General features: G+C 54.4%; 1 protein-coding gene across 19 annotated transcripts in view; it reads right to left on the reverse strand.

Annotated features, from left to right (window-relative positions):
• JAKMIP3 (Janus kinase and microtubule interacting protein 3) overlaps window positions 1-24575 on the reverse strand; it is a 50379-nt gene that overhangs the window by 20196 nt on the left and 5608 nt on the right. For 6 of the 19 annotated variants that reach the window (XM_061191838.1, XM_061191808.1, XM_061191789.1 and 3 more), the window contains exons 2-7: window positions 15681-16178; window positions 8304-8423; window positions 7601-7747; window positions 7238-7369; window positions 5976-6011; window positions 5100-5159 (exon numbers count right to left, since the gene is read on the reverse strand). In XM_061191838.1, coding sequence (XP_061047821.1) covers window positions 5100-5159; window positions 5976-6011; window positions 7238-7369; window positions 7601-7747; window positions 8304-8423; window positions 15681-16178 — 993 coding nt within the window. Of the gene's footprint in view, window positions 1-5099; window positions 5160-5975; window positions 6012-7237; window positions 7370-7580; window positions 7748-8303; window positions 8424-9856; window positions 10073-15680; window positions 16179-24575 lie in introns of all 19 variants that reach the window. The other 13 variants (XM_061191771.1, XM_061191728.1, XM_061191788.1 and 10 more) reach the window with 6 other exon arrangements.

Raw genomic sequence — 24575 nt, forward strand, 5'->3', positions numbered from 1 at the left:
ATACTCTAGATGGGATCAATAGCAGAATAACTGAGGCAGAAGAACGGATAAGTGACCTGGAAGATAAAATGGTGGAAATAACTACTGCAGACCAGAATAAAGAAAAAAGAATGAAAAGAACTGAGGACAGTCTCAGAGACCTCTGGGACAACATTAAACGCACCAACATTCGAATTATAGGGGTCCCAGAAGAAGAAGAGAAAAAGAAAGGGACTGAGAAAATATTTGAAGAGATTATAGTTGAAAACTTCCCTAATATGGGAAAGGAAATAGTTAATCAAGTCCTGGAAGCACAGAGAGTCCCATACAGGATAAATCCAAGGAGAAACACACCAAGACACATATTAATCAAACTATCAAAAATTAAATATAAAGAAAACATATTAAAAGCAGCAAGGGAAAAACAACAGATAACACACAAGGGCATCCCCATAAGGTTAACAGCTGATCTTTCAGCAGAAACGCTGCAAGCCAGAAGGGAGTGGCAGGATATACTTAAAGTGATGAAGGAGAAAAACCTACAACCAAGATTACTCTACCCAGCAAGGATCTCATTCAGATTTGATGGAGAAATTAAAACCTTTACAGACAAGCAAAAGCTGAGAGAGTTCAGCACTACCAAACCAGCTTTACAACAAATGCTAAAGGAACTTCTCTAGGCAAGAAACACAAGAGAAGGAAAACACCTACAATAACAAACCCAAAACATTTAAGAAAATGGGAATAGGAACATACATATCGATAATTACCTTAAATGTAAATGGATTAAATGCTCCCACCAAAAGACACAGACTGGCTGAATGGATACAAAAACAAGACCCATATATATGCTGTCTACAAGAGACCCACTTCAGACCTAGAGACACATACAGACTGAAAGTGAGGGGATGGAAAAAGATATTCCATGCAAATGGAAATCAAAAGAAAGCTGGAGTAGCAATTCTCATATCAGACAAAATAGACTTTAAAATAAAGACAATTACAAGAGACAAAGACGGACACTATATAATGATCAAGGGATCGATCCAAGAGGAAGGTATAACAATTGTAAATATTTATGCACCCAACATAGGAGCACCTCAATACATAAGGCAAATACTAACAGCCATAAAAGGGGAAATCGACAGTAACACAATCATAGTAGGGGACTTTAACACCCCACTTTCACCAATGGACAGATCATCCAAAATGAAAATCAATAAGGAAACACAAGCTTTAAATGATACATTAAACAAGATGGACTTAATTGATATTTATAGGACATTCCACCCAAAAACAACAGAATACACATTTTTCTCAAGTGCTCATGGAACATTCTCCAGGATAGATCATATCTTGGGTCACAAATCAAGCCTTGGTAAATTTAAAAAAATTGAAATCGTATCAAGTATCTTTTCCGACCACAACGCTATGAGACTAGATATCAATTACCGGAAAAGATCTGTAAAAAATACAAACACATGGAGGCTACACAATACACTACTTAATAACGAAGTGATCACTGAAGAAATCAAAGGGGAAATCAAAAAATACCTAGAAACAAATGACAATGGAGACACGACGATCCAAAACCTATGGGATGCAGCAAAAGCAGTTCTAAGAGGGAAGTTTATAGCAATACAAGCCTACATCAAGAAACAGGAAACATCTCGAATAAACAACCTAACCTTGCACCTAAAGCAATTAGAGAAAGAAGAACAAAAAAACCCCAAAGCTAGCAGAAGGAAAGAAATCATAAAGATCAGATCAGAAATAAATGAAAAAGAAATGAAGGAAACAATAGCAAAAATCAATGAAACTAAAGGCTGGTTCTTTGAGAAGATAAACAAAATTGATAAACCATTAGCCAGACTCATCAAGAGAAAAAAGGAGAAGACTCAAATTAATAGAATTAGAAATGAAAAAGGAGAAGTAACCACTGACACTGCAGAAATACAAACGATCATAAGAGATTACTACAAGCAACTCTATGCTAATAAAATGGACAACCTGGAAGAAATGGACAGATTCTTAGAAATGCACAACCTGCCGAGACTGAACCAGGAAGAAATAGAAAATATGAACAGACCAATCACAAGCACTGAAATTGAAACTGTGATTAAAAATCTTCCAACACACAAAAGTCCAGGACCAGATGGCTTCACAGGCGAATTCTATCAAACATTTAGAGAAGAGCTAACACCTATCCTTCTCAAACTCTTCCAAAATATTGCAGAGGGAGGAACACTCCCCAACTCATTCTACGAGGCCACCATCACCCTGATACCAAAACCAGACAAAGATGTCACAAAGAAAGAAAACTACAGGCCAATATCACTGATGAACATAGATGCAAAAATCCTCAACAAAATACTAGCAAACAGAATCCAACAGCACATTAAAAGGATCATACACCATGATCAAGTGGGGTTTATTCCAGGAATGCAAGGATTCTTCAATATACGCAAATCAATCAACGTGATACATCATATTAACAAATTGAAGGAGAAAAACCATATGATCATCTCAATAGATGCAGAGAAAGCTTTCGACAAAATTCAACACCCATTTATGATAAAAGTCCTGCAGAAAGTAGGCATAGAGGGAACTTTCCTCAACATAATAAAGGCCGTATATGACAAACCCACAGCCAACATTGTCCTCAATGGTGAAAAACTGAAACCATTTCCACTAAGATCAGGAACAAGACAAGGTTGCCCACTCTCACCACTATTATTCAACATAGTTTTGGAAGTGTTAGCCACAGCAATCAGAGAAGAAAAAGAAATAAAAGGAATCCAAATCGGAAAAGAAGAAGTAAAGCTGTCACTGTTTGCAGATGACATGATACTATACATAGAGAATCCAAAAGATGCTACCAGAAAACTACTAGAGCTAATCAATGAATTTGGTAAAGTAGCAGGATACAAAATTAATGCACAGAAATCTCTTGCATTCCTGTATACTAATGATGAAAAATCTGAAAGTGAAATTAAGAAAACACTCCCGTTTACCATTGCAACAAAAAGAATAAAATACCTAGGAATAAACCTACCTAAGGAGACAAAAGACCTGTATGCAGAAAATTATAGGACACTGATGAAAGAAATTAAAGATGATACAAATAGATGGAGAGATATACCATGTTCTTGGATTGGAAGAATAAACATTGTGAAAATGACTCTGCTACCCAAAGCAATCTACAGATTCAATGCAATCCCTATCAAACTACCACTGGCATTTTTCACAGAACTAGAACAAAAAATTTCACAATTTGTATGGAAACACAAAAGACCCCGAATAGCCAAAGCAATCTTGAGAACGAAAAATGGAGCTGGAGGAATCAGGCTCCCTGACTTCAGACTATATTACAAAGCTACAGTAATCAAGACAGTTTGGTACTGGCACAAAAACAGAAATATAGATCAATGGAACAGGATAGAAAGCCCAGAGATAAGCCCACGCACATATGGTCACCTTATCTTTGATAAAGGAGGCAAGCATATACAGTGGAGAAAAGACAGCCTCTTCAATAAGTGGTGCTGGGAAAATTGGACAGGTACATGTAAAAGTATGAAATTAGAACACTCCCTAACACCATACACAAAAATAAACTCAAAATGGATTAAAGACCTAAGTGTAAGGCCAGACACTATCAAACTCTTAGAGGAAAACATAGGCAGAACACTGTATGACATAAGTCACAGCAAGATCCTTTTTGACCCAGGTCCTAGAGAAATGGAAATAAAAACACAAATAAACAAATGGGACCTAATGAAACTTAAAAGCTTTTGCACAGCAAAGGAAACCATAAACAAGACCAAAAGACAACCCTCAGAATGGGAGAAAATATTTGCAAATGAAGCAACGGACAAAGGATTAATCTCCAAGATTTACAAGCAGCTCATGCAGCTCAATAACAAAAAAACAAACAACCCAATCCAAAAATGGGCAGAAGACCTAAATAGACATTTCTCCAAAGAAGAGATACAGATTGCCAACAGACACATGAAAGAATGCTTAACATCATTAATCATTAGAGAAATGCAAATCAAAACTACAGTGAGGTATCATCTCACACCGGTCAGAATGGCCATCATCAAAAAATCTAGAAACAATAAATGCTGGAGAGGGTGTGGAGAAAAGGGAACCCTCTTGCACTGTTGGTGGGAATGTAAATTGATACAGCCACTATGGAGAACAGTATGGAGGTTCCTTAAAAAACTAAAAATAGAACTACCATATGACCCAGCAATCCCACTACTGGGCATATACCCTGAGAAAACCATAATTCAGAAAGAGTCATGTACCAAAATATTCATTGCAGCTCTGTTTACAATAGCCAGGACATGGAAGCAACCTAGGTGTCCATCATCGGATGAATGGATAAAGAAGATGTGGCACATATATACAATGGAATATTACTCAGCCATAAAAAGAAATGAAATGGAGGTGTTTGTAATGAGGTGGATGGAGTTAGAGTCTGTCATACAGAGTGAAGTAAGTCAGAAAGAGAAAAACAAATACAGTATGCTAACACATATATATGGAATCTAAGGGAAAAAAAAAAAAAAAAAGAGGTCATGAAGAACCTAGTGGCAAGATGGGAATAAAGACACAGACCTACTAGAGAATGGACTTGAGGATATGGGGAGGGGGAGGGGTGAGATGTGACAGGGTGAGAGAGTGTCATGGACATATATACACTACCAAATGTAAAATAGATAACTAGTGGGAAGCAGCCGCATAGCACAGGGAGATCAGCTCGGTGCTTTGTGACCACCTAGAGGGGTGGGATAGGGAGGGTGGGAGGGAGGGAGATGCAAGAGGGAAGAGATATGGCAACATATGTATATGTGTAACTGATTCACTTTGTTGTAAAGCAGAAGCTAGCACACCATTGTAAAGCAATTATACTTCAATAAAGATGTTTAAAAAAATAAATAAATAAAAAAATAAAAAATAAAATATAAACAGAATACTTACTTTGGGTCCTGTTTTGGTTATTTCATAAGAACAGTTTTTAGAAATAAGAAAACCATTTTCTTTTCACATCTAGAGGAAGAGGTTCATTCCTGTTAAGTGGCTTTTAAAAATACACGTTTCATGTACTCGTTTACCTTGGGGAGTTTTGCCATCTTCTTTCTTTGTTGCCGATATCTTAAAAGCTTATCACGCTCCTGCAAAAAACCAGTTGAGATTTTTTGAGTAGTTGAACAGCTCTGTCAGTTTTAAATACACAGGTTAATATTTCCGAGTCGTCATTTGAACGGACCGAGGGTGACCTTGAGGCTGGTCTATTGCCTGCATTATCACAAAGACACTGCAGTGAGGCCTGCTCAGGGCAGTTTGCTCTGAGGGTTTGGATGGACCATCTTTCCAGCTCGGGCTGGAATCGGAACGGCAGGTTTGGGTGTCTCTGAGCTCACGTCTGGAGCTTCCTCCGCTGTCTGGGGTTGGGGCCCTGCGGGGCAGGGGTCAGAGCGGCACACACATAAATGGCAATTCGAGAAGGATGGAGGGCCCAGCCCCGCTCCGCTCTCCCAGGGCAGATGTCCACAGGGTGGCATTCACACGGTGGAGACAGACCTCGCAAACACGTGAGACCAGTGACCCTGTTCTCTCCAGAGAGCTAGGCTGCATTTATGGGGCCATGAGGAAGCCAGCCAGGCCCAGACCGGGGTCCATGCGGGGCTGGAGAAACCCATGGGGGGTGGTGAGTGTCCCAGGGCGGGAAGGGGAGCCAGCTCTGAATCAGGCGTTGCCAAAAGCCAACTGGGGTGTTGGCGTTTCCCTGCGTGACCCTAATGGGTGGGCGTTCTCAGTCACCACGGCAAAGCCTCTGGGCCAGCAGCCCTGTGATCATAAAACCCAGCCAGCGTGGGGGTGGATGCTCCTGTCTGGATGGGGAGGAACCACTGGCGCAGGAGGGCTTTGGGGACAAAGGCCCCGGGACGTGGGAGGAGATGCAGGAGAGGATGCTGACTGGTACTTACTAACATGCTCTTCACGTAGCCGGCAGTCTCCAGAGTCTGGAAGAGAGAAGGCACGTGGAGAGTTGGGAGCACAGACCTTGTCCCGTGGGAGCCCCCGAGCCCCACAGGCCCCCAGCCTCTGCTTCCTGATGCAGAATCCCATTGCTCTCGCCCACCCCCTGCCCTGAGAGGGAGGCTCTTACTTGGCCCTGGTCCTTCCTCCCTCCCTAAGCTGATGCCCCCAAGGGCACCCGGGAGCCTGCAGAGGCACAGGGTGAGTGCACATCTGTAACTGGTCAGGATGCTGTGTCTGTCCTCTTCCCCTCGTGCATTCTTATTGTGGGGGCAGACGCTCACTGGTCACTGAAGGGACGAGAGCTCTGACCTCAGGCCCTGTCAGGGAAGGCTGGGTGGTGAGACCCCATCTTGCCCACGGGGTGGGAAGATGCCCCGACCCATCTCAGTTACTTCGGAGGTGATTTCAGTCATGGAGACAAGACAGACCAGCGCTCCCTGGCCCTGCGCCATGCCCGCGACAGGACAGAGAGCGCTGCTGTCCCCTCTGCTTCCCTGCCCACCGCCCCCGCCCAGGGCACAGAATGACCAAAGCAGCTTGTTCTGAACTGATCTGACCGTGGAGTCAGTCAGGGTCCCAAAAAGACGCAAAAGATGCCCTGATGAGGGTAACTGCAGGAGGGTCCGTGGAAGGACTACTGGAAAAGCTGTGCCGGAGCTGAGGGCCGCAGGGAGAGGGCTACGTAGACGGAGGGTGGGGCCCCCTGGAGACATATCCCCACACCCCAAGCCCCAGGCCTGGGACTGCGGCCTTATTTGGAAACAGGGTCTTTGTGGTGTGATTATGTCATGGACCTTGAGAGGAGACCATCCTGGATTAGGGTGGGTGGGTGTCCAGAGAAGAGGGGAGAGGCCCCAGGAAGACAGCTGAGGCCAGAGGGGTGCGGCCAGCGGCCAAAGACCCGTCCTCCCCAGCACTGGCTGGGGGCGCGCGGCCCTGCGGTGCCCTGACTGTGGATCCCACCCGCAGCGCTGTGAGAGCCCCAGGGCCACACAGGCCCTGCTGCTGCTCTTGAGGTCGCGGTCCTGAGCGGGGGGGCAGCAGAGGGCTTTGGGGGGGGCGCCTGGAGCCGACCCTGGGGGAGGGTGTCCCCCGTCTCCGGCAGGCCCCGCCCAGCCCGGGCGCAGGGCGCCCTGCGGGCAGCGGAGCGGGGATGGGAGGGGACAGGAGCGCGGTGGGCGGGGGGGGGGTGACGCCCAGCGGTCACCTTGGAGAGCTCGTCTATGAGGTGCTGTTGCTCCAGGATCTGCAGCTTTAGGAAGTCAACGTCTCTTTCGTCCTGGCTCTGGTCCAGGTCGTTTAAGGAACTGGGTCTCCTTAGGATGCCAGCTCTCTGTCTCTGAGAAACCAACCAGACCACACGACGCGACATGTGGGCTGAGGGGCCCGACTGGTGAAGGGCGCCTGCTGCGTCCCACCAGCCCTGTCACCAGCCACCCCTGGGCTGTGGGTGGACGGCTTCCTTGCCGGCGAGCTCCTGGCCCCAGAAACGCCCGTGAGACCAAAGGCTCGATCTTGTTACCAGGCCTCGTGTAGGAGAGGCTGGTTACCCAAGAGCGAGGCCCCTTACCATCTCTATGTTCTCCTGGGTGATAAATTTTAACTTGTTTTCCATCCGACGTAAAGTGTGGGACAGATCTTCGTTTTTCCGAGTAAGGCGTTTGTTTCTATCCAGCAATGGCTTGTACTGACTTTCAGCTTCCCTTAAACGCTTTAACTGAAAGACAAAATAAATTACACAGAGTGATTTTGAAAAGCGTGCAGAGAACCAGCAGTCTCCAAACAGAGGCGGTAAAGTGAGCAGAATAAGCCTCAGCTTCCACAGAGGGCAGCAGCCTAGGGCCCGCGCTCTATTCAGCCCATAGGAGCTGTGGGAAACAGCCCGGCTCGCGACCCTTCAGGGCCCCTGGGGGAGCTCCCACCCCGGCAGCACAGGTCACCGGGGAATCTCCATGGCCATAAGGACCAATGGCGAGGGCGCCGCTGAAGGCCGAGGGCCTCGCATGTTCCTGATCACACGCAGAACTGAGGGTACTTGTGCCTCGGTGACGCAGGGCAGGGGTCAGCCAGCCAGCTCCTGAGGCCCGCATCTGGCCCCCCACCTGATTTTGTTAATAAAGTTTTATTGGAAACAGCCAAGAAGCCTAGATGCAAGGCCCACCCCTGTCCCCCTCATTCCCCCTTTCCACAGGGAATTTTGGAAGAGGATGCTTCAGCTCCCCCTGCACAGCAGCCACAAGCCCACAGAATCCAGAGGCCCCGCTGCCACGCACCAGCTCGTTCCTCTCCTCCGACAGCAGGGCATTGCGGTCCTCGAGTTTCCGGATGATCGCGCTCAGCTCCGCAATCTTAAGTTGGAAACGCCGAGCATCCTTTTCATCCAACTGCTGTTCCTAAAACAAAAATCAACTGCAAATAACTGTTCCTAGACACAGACACAAAAACCACTGCAAATCTCAACACACCACGGAAACCAAGGCACTTCTGCGTCATGATCGCCCGTGATTCCGAACAGCTGGGGGTGGGTGTGGACCCTCCTGGGGGCCGGCAACTGCTGCTTCAAGCGCCGTGGGCACTGCAAACTTGAAGGAGCAGAAATGTCCAGAAGTATCCAGATGTGGGGGGCGAGGGCATGCAGATATGGGGGCGAGGGCGTGCCGATGCAGGTGCCGCAGGTTTGCGTGACGCCGAGAAAACCCCGGAAACCAGCACCATGCTTCATGTGGCCACTGCTGGCTGCAGCTTTCAGGAGGGGGGCCTGCCCTGCACTGCAGTCGGGGCATAATTTTCCTCGTGTTATAACGTGAGCCCAGGAAAAGGTGTTCAACTTAGACTTTCAAAAGTGGGTTTCCCAAGAAAAGTGGTCCCTCAAATTTAGTTTCTAAAAGGTCACTTTGGGAACCACTAGAACTTGATTGAAAAATCAAAGAAAACCTTTTGATCTGGCTTCCGAATTTCTCTGGAGTTCACGGAATCTATCGAATGCCAGAGCAGGAGCTGGCTTTGGTCCAGTTAAGCCATTTATAATAAGATTATAAAATGTCATGCTCTATTCTTGAAATGTCACTGTCCTAGGGCTGGCTCGGCTCAAACGCGGTTCTGTCCTCAAAGGTGTCCAGGAAGGACCGAGGAACGGTTCCTCATTCAGCAGGTGCAGGAGAGGCGAGGGGGCAGACCTGGAAGGACCGCGTTGAGGGTCCGTGGAATTTAGACTCCCTCCCGGATTCCCGGAACCCCTCAGAGGGCTCTGAATCAGGAGCGGCCGTGAGGAAATGGATGGTGCCACAGCCCCTGCGCTGTCATGCAGCCCGAGGAGCGGAAAGCAGCATGGGCATGCGGAAAGCGGTGGGTGGGCGACTGGTGACGTGAGCGGCAGAAACCACTGCGGGAGGGTCAAAGCCAGAGGCGGGCGAGCAGGGGGCTGCCCTGGGCCGCGAGGCAAAGCCCACGTGCGTGTGGCGATGGAGCAGCCCAGCCGCAACTCCCACCAGCGAGGGCAGGGACCCTTCGCAGCCTGGGGCCCGGCAGCTGAGGTGGGTGCAGCTAGAAGCCTGACGCTTCGGGCAGGGCCCATGGGAGGGGACAGAGGAGGGCTTGTGCTGTGCTACGTCACAAGGAAGGGAAGAGACGGAAGTCTCTGGGCCCTCTCAGCCAAGCCAGCGAAGCTGAGGGTCCCTCTGGCTTGCGGGCTGCAGACACGGTCGGTGTCGCCAGGGCAGGAGGGCTTGGGCTCTGGACTCCCCAGGGAGCTGCCCGCGGGGCCATGAGCCACGGGCAGCACTGTCTGTGACTCTGGGTCGCCGGGCCAAGCATGGGCGGTGCTTACAGGGCTTCCCGAGTGGTCTGAGGCGTCTCCTGCACCGCTTGCGTGAGGAAGTTCCCGTCTGGGGCTGCCCAGGTGCCGATCGGTCTCTTTGACCTGGGACAGCTGCTCATCTAGAGCCTCTTTTTGGAGCTGCAGTCTCTGAGCATGCCCGGCTTGAACCCCTAACTCTCTCTCCAGCACGAAGACTGCTCTGTCTTTAAATTTTATCTCCTCCATCTACAAGGAGAACAGAACACAATCACACACGAAGGCAGGGTACAGATCTGCAGTTACCATAGAAACAGGCGGAGTGACTCTCGTAGGAGCGTCAGGAGGGGCCCCCGCAGCAGCAGCCCTGCCGGCGTCTCGGGCTCTGAGACCCGAAGCAAAGCAAGTGGCCCTGGACCGAGAGCCATGCCCCGCCGCCCAGGCCTCACGTGACTCCCCGGCTCAGACCAGGCTGGGGGAGCCCAGGACGCCTCCCTGGACGTCTCCACCACACACCCCTCCGCAGCCTCCCCGGGGTCCTGGCGGGACTCCCCTCTCCCAGGCTGGCCTGCGGGGACCCCTTGTCCGGCAGGGTCCGGAGAGGCCACCTCTACCCTCTGCCTTCTGCTGCACGTCAGGCAGAATAGGGGCGCCCCGAGTTTCCTGTACCCCGCCAGTAGGATGAGCAAGGTTTGTCTTAAAACAGGTGGGCTGTGAACACAGAGAAGTAGGAGCCGGGGGCCCGAAAGCCCTTTCGGCCTCTTTCCCGCTGCTCTGCGGGCGCCTGGCTTGGGAAGGCTGGACGGTGTGTAGGCCCAACACGTGTGTCCTCCCCTGGCTCCAAGGTGCGGGTGGAAAGCAGGGGCGCTGCCCGACTGCTCGCAGGCAAAGCCACGTTTTTAATTCAGCTTCCTCTGAGCTAAGGCTTGGGGCGGGGGGTCCCTGGGCAAGCAGGCTCCAGAGGGGAGACAGGGTGCCCAGGGCGTCTGGTGGCTGTGAGGGGTCTGCAGCCCGGCCCCCTCTCCCTAAACTGTCCACCTACTGATAGCCGCCAGCCCTTCCAGACACAGCTGCGCCTGGCCTCTGGGCCCCTCCCGGCTGCCACAGGGGCGGCCCTGACCAAAGCGCAGCCCACTGCCCTGGGGGGAGGGCCAGGCAGAACGGCCCGTGCGGCCCATTCTTTAGACAGACAGGCTCGGGGGCTGGGGGCGTCATTACAAATGGCACCAGATTGACAAGAAGACTCGGTTTAAAACATATTTCAAACAGCAGAGCAGGGTAGGATACCCTGCTGCTTTGCTTGCTGTTTAAGGTTTGAGTTAAGTTAATAAATCAGCCATCTGCTGAAGTCAGCTTGGAACAAAGAGTAGAGATGTCTAATTAGCCCAGATCACAGAATTCACAGGCAAGCGACTCACTGAACAGAAGAAAAGAAATCCTTAATTGCTAAACTCCCATTGCCTGGAGCACACAGCAAAGTGGAAAGAGGCAACCCATTCAGTTAGTGGAAGCAAAGAGGCCGGTGAAAATAAAGTCATATTAAGAAGCAGCTATATTCTCTGGTCTCACATTTACAGTCAAACACAGACACTTTAGAAACATCATTTTTCCTTCAACAGGAAACGTGAAAACAAGTCTCCACTGTCCCACTTAAATCAGCTATTTAAGCAGATGGTTTGGACCAGGAAGCCAACCTCCCAGGGAAGTCACTGTACGTGACACGTAACGTGGCCAAGTTAGCCGGTCCACCCCGAGGTGGAGCTCTGAGATCTACCCACCAAGGAAATGCGTGCGGCTGCTTCCACCCCACCGAGGGGGGGGATTTGATTTCTGAAGATGGAAACTCCTCTAAGATCCCAGGGGGCCTCGCACTCAGCGCCTCGTTGTGCCCGAGATGCCAAGGGTCTCAGCCAAGGGCACATTCCTATATCTCCCGGTCCTGCTGCTTTAGACACAGAGGCCTGTCCGTGAAGGAGGCGTGTGTGCACCACGGGCACGCCCAGCCGAGGGGGAGGGCACGCCCAGCCGAGGGGAGACACGCTCTGGCGGATGCATGGGGCCCCCACCTCACTCAGGGGGCTGCTTCCAGCTCGGGGAGCACATTCAAACCCGGGTCACGGGATGGCCAGGGAAGCCTCGGCGGGCGGCCGCGGGAAAGCTGGGCTGTTCTCCTGACACGCGAAGGATCCATGCCCCCTCACAGCAGTCTCTGTATGGGTTTAACCACTCTAACTAGCTGTCCAGACGACTGGGGGGAGGTAGCATCACACACCAGAGGTTTCTATGAGAAAGCTGAAGTTGGTGTTGCCCATACTTCTTTGGTTTTATAGAATTTTTAATAACCATCTGAGCTGGTATTTTAGCGAATGCTCGACAGACATCCCCCGATTCCACAGCAACACAGCATGAACGTGCCCGAAGCTGCTCCTGGGGCCCACAGTCACACCCCCTCCCCGCCTGCTGGGACGATGGGGACGCACCTGAGCTCAGAGAGGAAGTCGGAGCAAACCACCTCCTTCCCTTCCACTCCGACAGGGTGAAAATTTGGTCAGGAGCCCCCCCCCCCACCCGGGACCGAGTCTCTCCAGTGTCACTGTGCAGCCGGGCACGGCTGACGAGGTGGCTCCAGAGCCTCCTGGGGCTCCAGACTTCCCTTCTGTAAGATCCAGGGGGCCCTGAAAACAACAGGCCTGGGCCTCAGCAGGGAGGCCCTGATCCTGCAGTCACCTCCTGAATTCCCCCGGGCACTCTGAGGCGAGCCCCGCCGGTGAGAAGCACCTCTGAGCCCCGAGTCCTTCCTGCAGCCCTGCAGCCCACCCGGCTCCGGGCCTCCCTGGCTCTGTCTGGGCGTGCCTGCCGGCCACCGCGTCCCCACCCTCCAGGAAGCTTCTCCCTGAGAGCTCTGTGCCTTCACGGGGTGCCACACCCCCGGCCAGCACCCAGGGTCCCGGGGCCAAAGCAGGGACCTAACTGCACAGCTCCCCGGCCCTTCGCCACTGGCCCAGCCCAGCCATCCCGCTCCTGCCCACGCCTGGCCCTGCGGGGGCCCTCAGCCTCACGCCTCACCAGGGCCAGCCGGCTGCCTGCCGGCCTCTCTGACATGGCTACAGATGGCTACAGCCTCCCCTTCAGACCCTGTGAGCCGCACCCAGAAGACCCCAAACTGGCTGGAGCCACAGGACAAGGGCCGGAAGAGCTGGGGCAAGCGGGCAGGGGCCAGGCCCCGAAACTCCAGCCAGACTGACCCAGATGCTGCAGGGGAGTCTCCTGCTTTTGGCCACTTGGGAGTTGTCGTGTTCTTTGCAAAGTGGCCGCCGCTTGTTGAGGTCCCCTCCCTTCCTCCCTGGGCCGGGCTGCCAGTGAGACCCATCTACAGGCAGGGCTCCCGTCCCCCAGGGTGCAGGGAATTCAGGCCCCAGGTTTGCTACAAGCAGCACTCTTTGCACGGGGCGCCGGCCACATGTGGACGCGGAGGCGCGGACCTCCCTGCACGCTCCTGGCTTCCCGGTCAGGCTGCCCACGGCCACTGCGCTCTGGTCTTGTGCCTGGGCTGCAGTAGGGCCCCCGGGCTGGCCCTCACTCAGCTGCAACCCTATCTGGCACTGGCTGCTGCACGGCCACTCCTGCGGTCACACATGCCCTGGTTCGGCGTCCAGCGCTGGGTGGCGCACGGGGAAGGGGAGGCCGTGTCTCCCCCAGGCCAGCGCTTCCCTGAGCACTGGTGGACCTCTGACCTTCCGGAACCACGTGCCTTCCTCCCAGACCCAGGGAAATCGTCACCACACCCCGGGATGGGCCAGTGCCACGGCTGGGGAAACAGCAACTCTTTGCCTGACGTTTGTAAGAAACTGGGATTGCCAAATATCTTCCAAGGTAATTGCAGGCGGGGTCTCTCTGTGCGGGAGCCCTGAGACCCCCGACGGCCGTCAGCACGGTCATCCCTGGGGCCGCGTCAGTGAACCTCGCTGCACCGTGGCTGTGCTGGGACCTGGGACCACGTCCCTCCTCTGGCCCGCAGCGCCCTGACCACTGCTGGCCCTGCACTGTGGCCCGGGGCCAGGCCCTGCCTCTGGACAGCCCCCAGCCCGCCTCCCCTCCAAACCAGGTCCCTTCCTCAGACCTGCCCCCAGGCCCCTACGGTGGGGCCGCCTCTGGACCACATCTTCCACCCTCCAGCCCTGCTCCCACTCCCTCTCTTTCCAACCCCGCCTTCTCTGAAAATGCCCCGGAGCCCCCATTCCCAGCCAAGGCCGCCCATCCCCCCGGGCTGGGGCCTCACACTTGGCCTCAGTCATGGTCACTTCAGACGTGTCTGCACAGCTGGGCCGGGTGCTACCCCTGAATCCACAGCCGGGTCTAGGGGCCAGGATGCTCTCACCAGCTAGAGCCTAAACGAGAAGGTCGAGGAGATGCTGGGCCTCAGTTAAGCAAGGGGGCACCATGGGGGCAGCGCCGCAATGGAGAAAGGGCCCTGGCAGGGAGGCTTGGGCCATGATGCTGGGCTCGTGGGTGGCGGGAACGGGCGCTCACTGTGGCCCTCGCTCCGGGAGCACCTCCTGTGTGCTGGGCATGCGGCTGAGACTTCGTGTGTGTTTTTCATTATTTGCTTTAAATTGCACAAAAACAGAACATTGATATGTATTGAAATATATGAAAGCTGTTAATACAATAGATCCTAAGAGTTCTTATCACAAGGAAAAATTTTTTTAAATTTTCTTTTGGTTTTTCTTTTTATTGTGTCTCCATGAACTGATGGATGCTAAGCTCCTGGGGGTAATCATTTCGCACATACGTGAGTCAAACCATCGTGTTGTACACTTTAAACCTAGACAGTGATGTGTGTCCATTATATCCCATAAAAACTGGAAACAATTATTTTGTATATTCTGTAATATGGTTGGGCTCTGGGAATAGTAGCTGAGGTGGATGGAGGGGCGCTGGGTCCTGATGCCGGCGGGGCAGCACCTTGTGGACCGGCTTCCAACAGCGACACCTGGTGGAAGGGGCGGGAGATGCGGTGGGTGGAATGTGACCCCACCACCCATTCCCTCCACACTGGGCTAAGTGAGACGGACGCGGAGCTGTGGGACTCTTGGGGGGGGGGTCTCAAAAGGGAAGTATTGGTCTTCTTGCTATCAGGCATGTATGTCTTCAATGATATACATCTGAAAGATATATATATGGGAAATATACACACAGAGACATATATACACATATATATATACTCGCATATATTGGGCACCTGGTCTCTGGAGCCAGGAGGATGCACCCGATGAAGTTCCTGACCTGCAAAGGGCGACGCTTTCCCAGACAGTGCACAGCTTGGCAAGGTCAGGAGGGCCTGGGGCCCATGACCATCAGCCGTGGGCCTCTGGTCTCGCCTCTCTGGGTCCAGTGAGCTCACAGACCGCAGAACCTGCTAGTTATGGAGTGTGGGACTCATGCCATCAAACATTAGCGCCTGCCTGGCTTGAGCTTAACTTGGGGCTGTGAGAAGGGGAACCTTTCAGAAACCCTTTCCAGGAAACAGGGAGGTTCCTTTGTAGGTGCCTTGTTGTGGCCACGCTGGAATTGGGAAGGAAAGCTGGGTGGGCGGAGGGGAGAGGACTGCAGCCTCCCGGGCCCTGGGGGGGCGCTGACTGTGGTGAGTTCTGAAACGCATCCCGCTGTTTTTAGCAGCCTGCCCTCTCTGGAGTCTGCAAACCAACCGTAGGGGTGTGAGGTGTGCCGTGCAGGGGACCCTGCCCGAGAGCGAGGCCGAAGCATGCCCGCGCCTTGCCCCTGCTGCCCACGCCCCGCGCCCCGCGCCCCCCACGCCCCTCCCCAGCCCCGCGCCCCGCGCCCCGCCCGCACATACCAGCCGGCGGACCTCCCGCTCACACTCCTTCTTGATGCGGCAGATCTCCTCCTGGTGCAGGTGGTACACGCTCCTGATCTCTGCGGCCTTGACCTTGTCAGCCTGGACGACCATCGTCAGCGCCTCCTCCACCTGCTTCTTGGCCCCCTTCAGCTCGGAGATCTCCTGCTGCAGCCGCACCTTCTCCACCTCGAAGCCCTTCCTGGCCTCCTCCTTGGCCTCGGACAGCAGCACGGTGCGCACCTTGTCGGGGGCGCTGTCACGCAGGGCGTGCAGCAGCGCCTGCAGCCGCTGGTTCTCGCCGTCCTTGACCTTGACGACCCGCAGCAGCTCAGCCTCGTGCTGCCGCAGCAGCGCCTCCCGCACGGCCTGCAGCTCCTTCATCTTCTCCTCGTGCAGCTTGGTCTTGAGCTCGGTGAGCAGGACGGCGCTCTTGTGCTGCTCGTGCTCGCGCACCTGCCGGAGCTCCTGGTTCTTCTCCCTTTCCACCCGGCTGACCTGCGAGACCAGGGCAACGCCTGTGAGCCGAGCTCTGCAACGCCCATCGCCTGTGAGCCGAGCTCTGCGTTTGCTGAAACCCAAGGGCAAGTTTTGGAAAGGTGGTCTTTCTTGCAAACGTGGGAGCGACCGTCTATTCGAGGATGGCTCATTAAAACACGCCTCGACAACAGAATCCAGCCTTGTTGGCGGACAGCGTGAATACGCACCCAGAGGCGTCAAGCCCGGAAGCCCCGCCAGCCTGGAAAGTAAAATCGCAGACACACGGGCCCCCGGAAATCTGCGGTGCGCGGGAGGGTGAAACCCTCACCTCAAATGAATCTGCCGAGGAATGGGCACAGCCCGTGGGGAGCAGGGGGGGTGCGGGCTCCTGCCCTCCAGATGGCCTCGGCCCCTCCCCCTTCAGCCCAAACAAAGGGACGTCTCGCTTACCTTCTGCGACACTCTTGGCAAATGGAGAAACCGATCTAGGCAGCTGTACTGTCTGTCTACATGATGTCTGATGTCTAGATTTTGGGGGACACTCAGTTTTTTTTTACTGAATGATTTATTTCCATCCGAAAGCTCTCACCTTGGCTGAATGACCCCACCACACACCATGTGGCATGAAGCCGGCGCTCAAAATCTATTTAGGGAATGAAAGAATGGCTGGGATCCGGATTTGCCCCGGGTCTACATGGGGGGCGAGGGGCAGACAATCAGGAGGAGCCCGCTGGAGGCACGCCTGAGCTCACAGCCCTGCCACCCCTCCCCAGACACACCAAGGGTGCCCCCCGCTTCCTGCCAGAACCCTGAGAAGCGCAGCCCCCTACAGACTCCTCACACTCAGCGTGTCCAAAGGGCCGCTTCGCTTCCCCCACCAGCCTCAGAGATATGTGTTCTCAACCCATGCCCCTCGAGTGGGGCTGTCGTCCTCGGCTTGCATCACCCCAGACCCGTCAGTGAGTCCTGCCACCACCACCTGCAGGGTGCACCGCGGGTCTGTCATCTCCCTGGCCCCCCCATGGCCCCCAGGCCTCTGCTGCCTCCTACCGCCCTTCCCCACCACCCACTCTCCACGGAGAGAGCTCAGGATGCACGCAGCTCACCACTCTGGTCCCCCTGTGACCCTCTTCTCCGTCCATCTCCCGGTGCATTTAGAATAAAAGCAGCGCCATCTCCCAGCCCCAGGAAAGAGGGCACCATCTGCAAGACCCCGTGCCACCCATGGGGCGCATCCTTGCGGGAGAACGAGGCATGGGCCGCAGCCCCGCTCCGTGGGGCCTCATGTCCTGCGCTTTGTGTTCTTTCCCCGCAGAGGCGTGTAGGCTCTGACCCCACGACCCCTGGACGTGTGCCTGCTGCCACCCTCCTTCCTTGCTCTGCCCGGCCCCGCCCAGCTTCAGCCCTGAGTGGTCTCCCGCGGTCTCGGCCGGCAGCCTCTGCAGACTCACGGGGTCAGGAGCTCCCGGGCCCACTGCACCGACCCCGTTACTTTGTGTCACTTTCTTCACAGCAGTCGTCACTCCCGAAAGCGCCTTATTTCTCTCTCTCTGTGGCTGAGCTGTCTGCTTCCCCTGCCAGGACTGGCTTCCCCGGGAGCAGGTGGGGGCCGTGGCCACCTTGTCCTCTGTTATTTCCCCCTTTAGGGCAGACCTGGGATGCTGACTCCTTCAGCTGGTGCACCCCGACGGGCAGTCCTATTGTCCAGTGGGGTTCGGTCCCGAGCCTCCCTTAGGATGGCTCAGACCCTGCAATGCTTGCTGAAACTCTAATAACCAGGGCCCCTGACAAGTCCCCAGCGGCACACGGGGTACAGTGAGCCCGGCCCAGCTGTTTGGGTTTTTGCCTGGAGAGCTGGGCTATTGCTGAAAGCCTCGAGCAGACAGACATTTATTCATCTTCCATTTAAGTGAATCTCCCTTTTGTCCAGTTTAAATTGAGTTCAAGACACCCAGAAAAGCAAGATTTGGAGGGGGGTATGTCTCAGTCGTGTGGGCGTGGTGACTCTCTAGGGGAGCCCCTGGTGCCATTTCAGAACCTGCTCAGGGCGGGAGGTGCTGCCGTCCCTACAGCGGGTGGGGTGCGGAGGGTTGGCAGAGTGGGTCCTGAAGCTGGACGTGGTGGAGCCAGAAACGCCACCTGCATCTGAGATCCAGAGCCCAGCTCCTCTCCCCTTGATGGATGACGTAACACCCACCTTCAGGACACCCTCTTGGATGGGAACTAGCAGAGAAAAGAAAAATGACGTAGCATGTATCATAGAGGTGTGTTTTGATTTTTGTTTTGTCTGGAGCAGAGAGAGAGAGAGTGGAGGAGAAAGAAGTGTCAGCAGAACAGTTCAGGGTTAGACGGGGTTTTACCCTGACTCTGAGCTAAGCCGTGTGGAGTGAAAATGGAGACTACGCCGCCTGCGGTTATCCTTCGATCCAGTGCCCGTGACCCTGTTGTGGAATAGGTGTCTGCCAGAGCCCCCATCAGACTTGCGCGAAAGGCCTGGCGAAAAATGAGCCGACACAGGGCCAGCCTCCCAGCCTCCCGGCCTCCCGGCCTCCCTGCCTCCCTGCCCGTCCCCGCAGCAGCCCCAATGCTGCTGGAGCAATTGGCTCTAATAGAGCCAACAGCATGCTGGGCTCCCTTTGGAACCCCTGCCTCCACGACGGCCACCGTGGTTACCGGAAGCTGGAGAGGAAGGGCTCTGGCAGCTGAAGGAGAGAAGAACAAGCAGAACGAGGGAGGGTCCCGGGAGGCGCTTCTGCGGCTGGGAACTGGCGCTCAGCTGGGCTCACTCACTTGCAGTTCTGAGCAAAGGCACTGACCATGAGGACCAGTCCGGTGGCTTCCTGGGAGCCCGGCCAGGAGGCGCCCGTGGGTGCACCGGTACTTGTCTCTGCCACGCGCTCACTGCTCCTCTCCTCTCTGAGTCTCCGTCCACTAAGGGGCGGTGAATTCCTTCCCTTAGTGTCTGGGCCGAACCGACAAGCTCCCCTGGCCACGGAGACGGGCTGATGGCGGGCACGCAGGGTGTGCGCAGGTGTGCGGCTCCAGCGGGTGGAGGGGGAAAGGGGCAGAGTAGAGGCAGTGAGCAGAGGTCACAGGACACAGCGTGCTGGGGAGGAGGGGGTCAAAGGCTCCTGGCCCCAAATAGCACTGAAAATTGAAGATCAACTGACATGACCCGGATCCCTGAGCTCAAACAGCTATCCATGACGCAGAACTTTTTAGGAGCTCCCAGCAGCTCTGTGATAACCTCGGCCTCACTGTACCCTCCTCAGAGGCTGGAAGTAAGAAAAAGCACAGGAACATGCTTGCAGACCATAAACTCCTGCAAATAAGCACCCGTTTTTATCATTATCTTTCAGCACGTTTCCCCCTCGCTGCCTTGTTCACAGACTGGCCTGTCTCTTTTCCCTTTCAGAGGGAAGTTCACTTGGGTAAGGGGAGGGGGCAGGGGAGTCGGAGGGAAGAGGGAGGGAGGGGGGAGGGAGGAGGATGGAGGGAGGGGGCGGGGGGAGGGAGGAGGAGGGGGAGGGGGAGGATGGAGGGAGGGTGGGTTTGTCGTCAGGATTCCTCCTCCCTGTGGAACCCTGTCTGCTCCACAAACCTGCATGTGAATAAACAGCTTCTCCTCCAAACTCCAAAGTTCTCATTGAACTTCTCCTGGCAATTAACCCACAGTCTCCGATGCAGAGAAGAGTTTTTCTGGGCAAAGACCCTTCAGGCAAGTGGGTCTCACCTTGACTGCACAGCAGCACCAGGGAAGCTTTAAAAAACACGGGCGCCTGCATCTCACACCCCAACATGATGACATATTGTCATGGGGCAAAGGGTGGCCTGGGCCTTGGGACTCCTTTTAAATTTCCTGTCCAGGTGAGTCTGAGGTGAGGCCAAGGAGGAGAGTCGTCGTGGCTCCACCCCGGGGTCTAACAGGAAGTCTGGGGAGAGCTGGGAGGGCTGCGGGAACCCCAGGAACGCGGGGCCAGGCCCGTTAGTTCTGCCGATCACTCCAGACAGGCCCCAATACACACACACACACACACACACACACGTACACCTGTCCTCACACATGTACACGTGTGTACACACACAGACGCGTGTACATTCACACGCACACATGGGTTGTGGAACCCTAGCTGTGGTGTGCTCTCTGGGGCTGTGAAATGTGTGAGAACTGTTAAAACCAGTTGTTCCGCAGCATCCAATAAAAGGGTTGAGGATGCCCTCCTCCCACTCACGTCTGCCCGGAATCGGGTCCCATCCCGTGAGGCCCAGCGAGCCCCTCTGCCAGGTGAAAACAGATGGCAGCCCGACCGTACGGAATGGCCATCCGGATGTGCTTCTGATGGATGTTCCCACCTTCCCCTCACGGGACCTCGGGGTCAGCCTGTGGTGGGAGCCCTGGTGCTGCGGCCCCGTGTGAAGTGGGCGTGATGGGGGCTGGACCAGGGCCCAGCAGGCCACCACGGGCCTGGGACTCTTCAGGGGCAGAGGAGGGGACTCCAGACAGCATCAGGGCAGACCTGGAAACTGGACAAGAACAAGAACCTTGAGGCTGGAGGCGGGGGGACACTGGCGAGTCCCACATGAGGCCGAGGCAGCCTCTTCCCAGCGGGTGGGGCGCCAGCACGGCGGGACCCCACCCAGCCGACTAGCCAAATGGCTCAGGCAGCTCGCAGGTCGGCCGTTTCAGCAGCGGTGGACACCACCGTGCTACCGTCCTTGGTCAAGACCGGCTTCAATGCTCAGGCCAGACCACAGCCCCACGAGCATGGACCACGCCCGGCTCGTGACCAGCACAGACGTGGCACAGAGCAGGCGTCACAGGACAGGGCGGCCACACGCACGGTCCTGACCGGGACGTCCCTGCGAGTGACGGGCAGTCGTTATGCCGGAAAGACAGAGCCTGGGGACACGGTCCTCCACCGACAAACTGCTGAACAGAATGGAGATGCTGTTTGTCAAGTTTGTCAGATGTTATTCATGAGAAGAGAACGTATCAGAATCAAATTACGTTTAAAAGCTGAGATTGTGCTGTTGCTGATTTAAGTTGCAGAAAGAAGGTGCATCTGTTTAATGGCAGCGTCGGACCGGCCACAGGTGGGCCCTGCACTTCACGCTCAGTGCCGGGCAGCAGGGTGCGCTGGGCACTGCGGCCAAGAGCTTCGTGCCTCGTGGTCCCAGGGCTCTGGCGCGGTCCGTGCAACACCCGTTTCTGGGTGGAAACGGCCACCACTTGTAATGCCGCAAACATTTGGAGCTCTCAAAGGCCAGTTAACAGGGCTTCCCTGGTGGCGCAGTGGTTGAGAGTCTGCCTGCTAATGCAGGGGACACGGGTTCGAGTCCTGGTCTGGGAGGATCCCACGTGCCGCGGAGCAGCTAGGCCCGTGAGCCACAATTGCTGAGCCTGCACATCTGGAGCCTGTGCTCCGCAACAAGAGAGGCCGCGATAGTGAGAGGCCCGCGCACCGCGATGAAAAGTGGCCCCCGCTTGCCACAACTAGAGAAAGCCCTCGCACAGAAACGAAGCCCCAACACAGCCATAAATAAATAAATAAACAAATACTTAAAAAAAAAAAAAAAAAAAGGCCAGTTAACAAACGTGCAGGGCCCTGGAGACAGCTCAGGGGCCTACAGAAGTTTAAGCTGAATGGATAAAACAGTGCCCCTGGGAGGGATCCTACTTCATTGCTCACGAGCGACTTTTAGACACATCACTTTTCTACCAGCAAGGATGTTTTCCTTCCTTAAAAAACTAAAAATAGAATTACCATATGACCCAGCAATCCCACTACTGGGCATATACCCAGAGAAAACCGTAATTCAAAGAGACACATGCACCCAATGTTCATTGCAGCACTATTTACAAAGCCAGGCAATGGAAGCAACCTAAATGTCCATCGACAGACGAATGGATGAAGAAGATGTGGTACATATACACAATGGAATATTACTCAGCCATAAAAAGGAATGAAATTGGGTCATTTGTAGAGATGTGGATGGATCTAGAGACTGTCATACAGATTGAAGTAAGTCAGAAAGAGAAATACAAATATCGTATACTAACGCATATATGTGGAACCTAGAAAAATGGTACAGATGAACCGGTTAGCAGGGCAGAAATAGAGACACAGATGTAGAGAACAAACGTATGGACGCCAAGGGGGGAAAGTGGTGGGGGGCAGGGGGTGATGGTGGTGGGATGAATTGGGAGATTGGGATTGACATGTATACACTAATATGTATAAAATGGATGACTAATAAGAACCTGCTGTATAAAAAAATAAATAAAATAAAGTAAATAAATAAAAATAAAAATACAAAAAAAAAGAAAGGGATGTTTTCCTCTGTGGTCTTACTTCTAGAAACATTATCTCCTGCCAACCTCCAACAACGACTGCTCTACAATCGGGGTCCATTTCAGGAACAGACACTAGAGCAGAACCCGCAGCCCTGCCCACGTCGGATGGTCTGCTTGGTGTTGCCCCTCCCCCTCCCTGGCCAGGTGCCCTGGCCCAGGTGCGCATACAGACGGGACAAGGGTGCAGTCCCACTCCTGATTCACGTGTAACAGAGCTTCCCTCTGAATAAATGGATGCGACCCCTGACTCCCCACGAGCCTCATGCACCCTGGTGCTGTGAGTTGCCTGTGGTCTTCAGCATGTCGGGCCAGGTTCCTGAACACTTGGTCCTGCTTCTTGGTCTCCCAGGTTATCAGCTGGAGGGGGAGGCATCCTTCCTCTGGCTCATTATTTTTTTCGGTGTGTTCTTTTCTGCAGTGTTTTTGTCTACAAGGTCCCAAGTGGCTCTGTCCACCGAGACGAGAAGTCGAAGTCTGCGGCCTGCCCCCTGGAGCTGTTGCGAGGACGTAGCATTCCCGTGTGGGTGTGGGGGGAAGGGGTTGCCCACAGGAGTTTGGGGCATAACTGGGATTTGTGGATTTGGAGATCACTCCCGTGTTATCCCACCCACTCCTCTCCAGGGACAGGGCAGACGTCCCGGCGCCCTCGGGCCCCAGCCCCGCGTGCACATGGCCTCCCGCTGCCGGCGTGGAATCCTCTCCCTGCTCTCCGTCTCCCCCTCTCGGCTTCCCCGCTGTACCCCTCCTCATTGTGAAACAGGCAACACGCTGGCATCTACATCACCCACCTCACTAGCTTTGGAAAGACAATGACCTTCATGCTTTTTTCGCATGACTTAACGGTAACAAATATGCTGACCTGGTGACCAGGACATACCTAGTCTGAAGGCAGCTGTCAACCAAGTTCATGGTCCCCTGTGGGTCTCGGTCTCTCTCCAATGTCCTGGTCCAGACGGTACATTTTTAGGCCCTTCCCACCTGCATGGCCCTCTGTGGCCTGACCCCTGGGCCACCTCTCCTGCCGCGCTTCCTGGCCGCCGGTTGCGTTACGGGAGCCCCCCTTGTTCCCACCTTCACTTCCTCACTTTCCCTGTCCTGGCTGGTTTAAGGCCACCTCTTCCAGGAAGCCCTCCCTGACTGCTGAGCAGAGTGACCACACCACCGCCCAGCATGTCGGCTTGTAGGCTGTACCCTGCCCGGCTGCCCAGTTCCTGTTTCTTACATGTCTTCCTCCACCTGGACGTTGTCCTGCGGGCAGGGTGCTCAGTAAGTCCTTCCTGAGTGGCCGTCCATGGCCTGGAGCTGGGGGGTGGCTGGACTTCAGCACAGGGTTCCCCCCATGGGGTCCCCTCCTCCCAGTTAGGACTAGTGTGTTTCGTAACAGCAGGTGTAACGCTTGGGTGTGTCTGCTCTGTTCCTCACACATGGTTCCAGGCCAAGCTGGGGGCACGGCTTGTGGGAGGGACCCAGGGGTGCAGGCAGCGGGGGCTGCTCTGTGACCAGCCTAGAGCCGGAGCCTCCTTGAGCCTGTGACGGAGACACGGGGGCGTCGTGTCGCTATGATTCTTTCTTCTTTCCGCTTCAAGGATCCCAGTACTTCCCCCTCTTTAAGACAACGTGGAGTTAACTTGGACGGGGCTTCCGAGAGGCCTTTCCCTTGGAGCTTCTCCCTGCTAAGCTCTTCCCTCTGTTCAGAAGGGTCTCCATCCGAGTTGGTCCCACTTATCTCCAGCACCCTGGCAGCAGGAGAGGCCTGTTTTTATTTAAATTATTTCATTCTTTGCTGTCGAGTCTCAATTCCTGCACGTCCTCCTCGGTGATGAACTAACCATGGGCCTGAAATCCGCAACGCTTAGCCCGCGGCTGCCACGTACATTGGCCTCTCTCCGTGCTCCATAGGGACCTTCTTGACCCTGGAAACCGCAACCTGCAAGACGAGGTGTTGAGTCCCTAATAAGGAAGAGGAGGGAGCTGGCGCCCGGTCCTGAGGCCGCCTTCACCACCCCTGGGGCATGAGAGCCTCCACCCTTGTTCTGTCCAGGCCCTTGGGGGCCGGGGAA

This window comes from Eubalaena glacialis, chromosome 1 (assembly GCF_028564815.1).
Source record: "Eubalaena glacialis isolate mEubGla1 chromosome 1, mEubGla1.1.hap2.+ XY, whole genome shotgun sequence".
Classification (NCBI taxonomy): Eukaryota; Metazoa; Chordata; class Mammalia; order Artiodactyla; family Balaenidae; genus Eubalaena; species Eubalaena glacialis.